This window comes from Phalaenopsis equestris, unplaced genomic scaffold (genome assembly GCF_001263595.1).
Source record: "Phalaenopsis equestris unplaced genomic scaffold, ASM126359v1 Scaffold000720, whole genome shotgun sequence".
NCBI lineage: Eukaryota > Viridiplantae > Streptophyta > Magnoliopsida > Asparagales > Orchidaceae > Phalaenopsis > Phalaenopsis equestris.
This window is the reverse complement of record NW_018165160.1, coordinates 28,377-35,049: the sequence shown is the minus strand read 5'-3', so window position 1 is coordinate 35,049 and position 6,673 is coordinate 28,377. Positions and strand designations below refer to the sequence as shown.

Here is a 6,673-nt window from a genome sequence, read left to right as displayed (position 1 = left end):
GAAGTTCTCCTTCGGATCTGTGACATTCTCTAGTGTTTCCTCCTTTGGACTCCAAAACAAAATGTTTCAAATTTGAATCAATCCCCCTTCACACTTCTTAGTCTGATATCTTTGAAATGTCCTTACCATTTGAACTCCTTGAAGATATTTTTTCTTGATTTTTATCGAGAGTATTCTTAGGTAACTTCAGTTATCTAAGATATAATTAACTATAGGGGCTTGCCCTTATAGGAAGCTTTTCCCGAACCAAGCATAATATAAACCCTATTTAATTATTTATATTAAATAGGGGAATTTGTCAGCTAATACATTGGTTTCGCAGACCAAACGGATGTCATAACTTTCTATAGTTTATTTGATCGAGCCTCACCCTCAATTCTTGTGTTCATCCTTCGGGATAGATATAGGATTTGAGGTAAAACGCTCTTACATCTAAACTATGAAAATTATGCGGTCAGTTTGACTTCATCTTTTTCAAAAATAAATTTTTTTTAAAAAAAAACGTCCTTCCGAAGCGGGCAATGGGGTTTCAATTTCGATGACCGACAGCTTCTTACGGGCAAACCCCACACCAAAAATAGTGCCGACACACATAAAGATTGATATTTTCACACATCAAGATAGACTGGTTCATGAGTTTCCAAGGAAGAAGTATCTTTTCCCAAATTTGACAAGGGACCTGGGCTTGACTACGAAGTAAAAAAATAATAGAAGGCTGTCCAAGCCCAATCATAGATCCAATTAGTCCAACTTTAATGATAGATCTATAAATAAGTGCCCCCACGTTAATAGGTCTTTCTGTCTGAATACAGTAGTTGAGGATTGCACTTTCCTTTGTTACTTCCTTGATATTTGTGGTAGGAAGCAATTTGGCCAAAATGAAAAAATGCCAAGGCTTAGATGATGAATTTACCTTTGATCAGGGGGCAGTGAGGCTCTGGTTTTTCCATAGGTAGGTTGGACATCCAGATGAGTGCTAGCCATAGTAGGCATAGGAATCAGGCATTAAATGGTTGACCTCTATCCTTTTATCAAAGAAGCTTTAGTGAGTCAGATGACACTACCTCATCACTAGAATTTTCCATTTGTTGTTTCTAATATGAAAGTTGCTTAAGTCTCTGCACACCTTCATCCTGACCTCTATCCACCATCCTCTTTATTACCTTGTGTTTTTTCGCACCCTCGAGTCTGCTCCCTTCACTCAATTTTTTTTTGTTTCGGTCTTCAAATCTCAGGCCGATTGTCTCCCTCCATTCGCTTCCTCCACTTGAGCTCTATCTCTCAGAGGACTCAAGACACAGATTCTCCAAAGGCTTTCACTAGGACTTCCTTGATAATGCAGTCTTCCAGAGTCTTCCTGTTATTTAATTTGAATATCCTTCAAAAGCCAGCTAACCGAACAACACACTATCAAACAATGAGGACAATGAAGGTACCAACTGTGTCATGTTTATAAATGACCGTTGATACAAAAAATCTAGGGAGTTCAATTATTGATGTACTGAATACAAAATAAATGAATCAATTTTTTGAAATAAATATTCTTGTTCTTATTACAACACAACTTTCAAAAAGCAAGAGTATCAAAAAACTAAATATGTATGTCAAAACATATCGACACAAATCTCGAGGAAGTTTAACGGACTACAAGACAAAAAAGTACAATCAAGAATAAGTCTTCAAAGAAACTATGAACCACATCAGTAGTAAACCAAAGGGTAATGTTGACCAACTACTGCTCCCTCAAAACAGGATTTGAGCCACCAAAATGAAGGTCATATGAGTCAACGTTGGTAACTAACTAATTGAAAGAACCAATCCTACTCTTGTCTAAATATCACACAACTCCTTGCAAGAGTCCATGATTCTTTAGAAGGTCAAAGGATCTCATCTTTGAACATTCATCAAGCCTTCCAGACGGATCTCTTGTTAAAAGGGAAAGCTACCTGTCAAAGTTTGATAATTCACCCTATGCCTTATAACCTAATTCAACCCTAGCAACATGAGTTTTCTATCCAAAGCTCAACAATTGACATTTAGACTGAGAAACCCTACCTACAGACTCCAGACAACCAAATGAAGTTTGGATGATCAAGCAAAGTCTAGACGACCGAAGGACCGCTAAGGTAATCGATTGTCACAAATCAACGGAGTCGCCCAAATGTAGTAAACCCACATAAGGATGACAGTTCCTTGCCTACCGAATGATTGGGAAGCCAAATTATAGACTCATTTGTTTTCTATATGTAAAAAATTTCATGTAACACCTAACTAAAAGTAAGGGCAATCGTGTAATTATTCACATTATACTCCCATGCCTATAAATTGGAAAGTCATTTCTACAAAGAGGAACTTTTGCTCTCATATATCAAAAATATTCGATTATATAAGAATGATAAAAAAAAGTCTGGAAATACACTAGTTTTGTCCCAAACGAGCAAGCCGCGGTGCATTCCATTCTCTCTCTCTCTCTCTCTCCTATTCTAAGCTTTATTGTTGGGGTGCAATTGATAGATCTGGATTCAACACCGAAGATGATAAGAAGAGAAGGAAGAAATCCAGGTTAAGCAAGTGCTGTTTTAATATTTTACGAACTATTCTAATTGACAGTTTGGTGCCCGTCATCCAAGATTTGGTTGAAACCGAGCTCATTATTCAGCCCATTTGTTTATTTAGCTTTCAACAAGCATTTCATTTCGTAAATATAACGGATTTAACAAGTTATTTAATAATTGTAAAATAAATTTTAAAAATAAACTAAATTTTCCTTTCAAATATAAAATATAGCAATCAATTCAAACTCATTCGTGCTTCTCCGCCTCTAAAGACCTAGCAAAACTAAACACTGCAAGAATTCTATGTAATTACTAGTTTAAATTGTCCGACAAACTATCAAAATATGACGATTGAAATGTTCAAATTGGCAAAATTACTTTATGTAAATTGTAACCATTACTGTACGTGAACATCATGGAAGAATTGTTTTTCCAAACTCTTCTTCATAGGTCGACCATCTCATAATCAGTCGGCAGTTGTCATTACTGCAATTTTAAATTCCATCCATGCTATATAAATATGCATTCCCTTCTCTTCATCTTCAGTTCATATAGCTCTCTCTCTCTCTTTCTTTCGCTCTCTCACACTCATTTTTTATTTAATTCAGTTCTTGTAATATAGACCAGCTCATGATCAGTCGGCAGTTGTCGTTATCTGCAACCTTGAAATTCCATCCATCCTATATAAATCTGCCTTCCCTTCTCTTCATCTTCAGTTCATATAGCTCTCTCCCTCGCTCTCTTACACTCATTTTTTATTTAATTCAGTTCTTGTAATATATAGAGTCATGGTTTCTGTGGATCTAATTCGGACTGTCGTTGGAATCGCTGGCAACGTTATCGCATTAGGCCTCTTCTTATCCCCATTGTAAGTCAGGGCATCCCCTACTTTTATGAATTTGGAATTAGAAAAGTTTGAAGTACTTCATTTTAATATGAAAAACAATTTAAGTATTCTGAATGAACTTCGAATGAAATATTTTTCAGTTTTTTATTGATTTTTTTTTAATTTAAATTAATTTAAAAATTATTTTTTTGATGTAAGTAATGAGCAGATACAATTGAATAGATTAATTAAAGTTAATGTTATTCTTGTTTGGCGGTTTAGGCCAATATTTATCAGGATATGGAAGAATAAATCTGTGGAGGAATTCTCAGTTATACCATATGCAGCCACACTTCTAAATTGCATGCTATGGATGGTCTTTGGGTTACCCCTTGTGCACCCAAATAGCACGCTTGTTCTTTCCATCAATAGTGTTGGAACCTTAATTGAAGTTTGTTATGTCATCCTCTACCTTGTATTCTCTACTGGGACAAAGCGGACTAAGGCATTATTGCTCTTCCTTGGAGACTTGACCTTTGTTGCCATCGTAGTTGTCGTGGTTCTGACATGCTTCCACACACATGATCGCCGCTCCCTCATCGTTGGTATCCTATGTGTCATTTTTTGCATCATGATGTATCTCGCACCGCTCTCTGTTATGGTATGCGAAACTAGTCTTGTGTGTTTAAATTGTATTTGTATTTATTTGCTTAAGTTTTTAATATGTTATTTTATTTGATACGGTGCAGAAAATGGTGATACAAACAAAGAGTGTGGAATACATGCCACTCTCCATATCTGTTGCATCATTCTTTAATGGACTTTGCTGGACTACCTATGCCCTCATTCGCTTTGATATTTATATTACGGTAATAAAGCTTTTCGATCTCAACTTTTTCTTCTGAATATGAAATTAAATATATACTTAATTATTCTTTTTGTATGTTAGTCTTTGAGCATTATGGGGTCAAATCAATAGTTCGAACATACACACATATGCACACCAGCATAAATATAAGTACATAGAGATAGTATCACACAAAAAAAGAAAAAAAAAATTATTAAATATCATATTTGTATAAATCAGCTTAATGAATTAAATAAAAAAAAAATTTGAAATGTTTTTTAAAAAGAAAAAAAAAATCTTGTTATTAATTGTTTATTAATATCATGGATAAAAAATAGAATTCATAAATTCCTTATATAAAAGGTTGTTTTTTTAAATGAAGCATTGAAAATAAAAAAAATGACAATCCACAACTCTTACAATGAAAAAAAAAAATTACTGAATAGGAATATAATAGAATCCAATTAATGGAGCATATAAATTTCATAGTAAAACGAACTTACAAACTCAACGCACCTAATACAAGTACTATTATGCTCTGTCAAGGACCTATGTTACGACAAACAACATACAGGCAACATTCTTATTTAGTAGCATCTTTCTCTAAAGTCTAGCCATAATTATGTTGTGCGATTAAAAGTATACCTGATTCAGATATAACTGCAAATAGCATTTATTTTTTGTAGTTTAATATTTATAGATTGCTTGAAAAGATAATTATATTAAAAAACTATTACTCATACAAGTATCTGGTCTCTATATAAAGTAATTTGACTTCAATTAAGTTTCCATGACATAATATTGCAAGCCTTCCGAATTTTTCTTAAAAACTTATTATAAATATTTTTATTTTTTGTTATACAGATTCCGAATAGTTTGGGCCTGCTGTTTTCCATAACCCAGTTACTGTTGCATGCCATATACTACAAATCAACCAAAAGACAAATTGCAGAAAAAAAGATGAAAGGAGAAGTTGGTCTCGCGGAAGTGGTTGTCAATGACAACGCGATGCCGCCTTCGGTAGAAGCCTCTCATAAAGTTGCAGCAAATGATAGTGAATGAACATAAGAAAAAAAGAAAGTAAATATAAAAAAAAATTATGTTATCATTTCTTTTAATTATTTGGTGAGCAAGAGTTTTTCTATTTTATTTTTTCATTTTGCTGAAATGAGTGCTCATGTCGTGAAAGGACTGTTAAATCATTCAAAAAATCAATGTAAGATCTTTAGCTCTGTTATGATCTCCTTCCATGTTTTTTGTGCTTTCTTTTTTTACTTGCTCTTTGATGGCTTCCATTTCAAGCTAAGCTAGAAAATGAACTCTGGCTAATCATATCCAATTTCGAGCCAGCGCTTCCCTAAATCGAAACAAAAATGCTCAAATGGAGCTATTTAGTCAGTTATGCCCAAAATGAGTTGGGCGAAAATGTAAAACAGTGTAGCTTGTTTTAATACAATTAAATTGCAACAAAATTCAAAAACTTTGAAGTAATTATGCAATATAAAGAAAAAAATAAACGTTAATATAAATTAATCGAATGAAAATTTCACTTGAAATTATAAATGATTTTTTTAGTTTATTTGGACCTACAAATTAATATATATTCAGCAATTTTTTTTTGCTCTAATAACCTCATTTTTCATTTTTGGACACTGCGCTATCGATTAGAATGATTTAATATGGTCGCATCCAATACTTTAGAAAGCTATGAATCATAAGATTCTCACTTTGTTATAGAACTCATACTCCATTTCCCGGATCATATGTTTCACAACATATTTTAACAATTCAATTGTCCAGTTTGAAAAGTAAATTAAGAGCGGAGTTGAAAAACCATCACAATTTTTTTTATATTTTAACATTTGCACATCCAAATTATCTCTTTATTTCACTAAATTAAACACCTTGCTTGTTCGACTGTGGATTCACGAGCATAATATGATTCTGTTATCACTACACCAATGTTTTAAATATTATAAAGAAGGACAGAAGCATTGTTTAAAAGGGGATTTTTAACCATCGTAATACACAAAATAGGAATCCACAAAGATGCTGTCTACTACGTTACTCTAAAGAAGACCATCTTTTCTAGGGATGGAATGTTGAATAAGATTGAAGGCTTTAAAGGATCTCAAGAATAGGACCATCGAGCTCCAATTCAACGATCTCCCACCACTCCTTTGCAACGATATAATGGAATTTCTTCTAGCCCACGCATCGGAGATCAAGGCCGAGGATGCGGGAAAGGAAGAACTAACAAGATTGTTGAACAAAAGATTCCAACTATCAACATTGACTTACAGGGAAGCTCCGAAGAGGATAAGTTGAGAAAGATGCAACAAATGTAAGCCAGAAGAAGCCACATTTTGATATCTCAGCAGAGGATGAAGTGAAAAAAAAAATATAAGTCAATGTACAATCAAATCAACCACTATGTGCAGACAA

General features: G+C 33.7%; 1 protein-coding gene across 1 annotated transcript; it reads left to right on the top strand.

The window, feature by feature from the left end:
- The first annotated feature begins 3,289 nt into the window (after positions 1 to 3,289).
- LOC110030457 (bidirectional sugar transporter SWEET4-like) lies at positions 3,290 to 5,330 on the top strand. The gene is made up of 4 exons (XM_020733179.1): positions 3,290 to 3,423; positions 3,664 to 4,042; positions 4,131 to 4,250; positions 5,093 to 5,330. The coding sequence occupies exons 1-4, from the start codon at positions 3,344 to 3,346 to the stop codon at positions 5,288 to 5,290; spliced, it is 777 nt and encodes a 258-aa protein (XP_020588838.1). The 5' UTR covers positions 3,290 to 3,343; the 3' UTR covers positions 5,291 to 5,330.
- The last annotated feature ends 1,343 nt before the right edge of the window (positions 5,331 to 6,673 follow it).

Coding starts and splice junctions, on each gene's coding strand:
- LOC110030457 (XM_020733179.1), top strand. CDS start 3,344: ATGGTTTCTGTGGATCTAATTCGGACTGTCGTTGGAATCGCTGGCAAC. Junction 3,424..3,663: donor GGCCTCTTCTTATCCCCATT/GTAAGTCAGGGC, acceptor TTGGCGGTTTAG/GCCAATATTTATCAGGATAT. Junction 4,251..5,092: donor GCTTTGATATTTATATTACG/GTAATAAAGCTT, acceptor TTTGTTATACAG/ATTCCGAATAGTTTGGGCCT.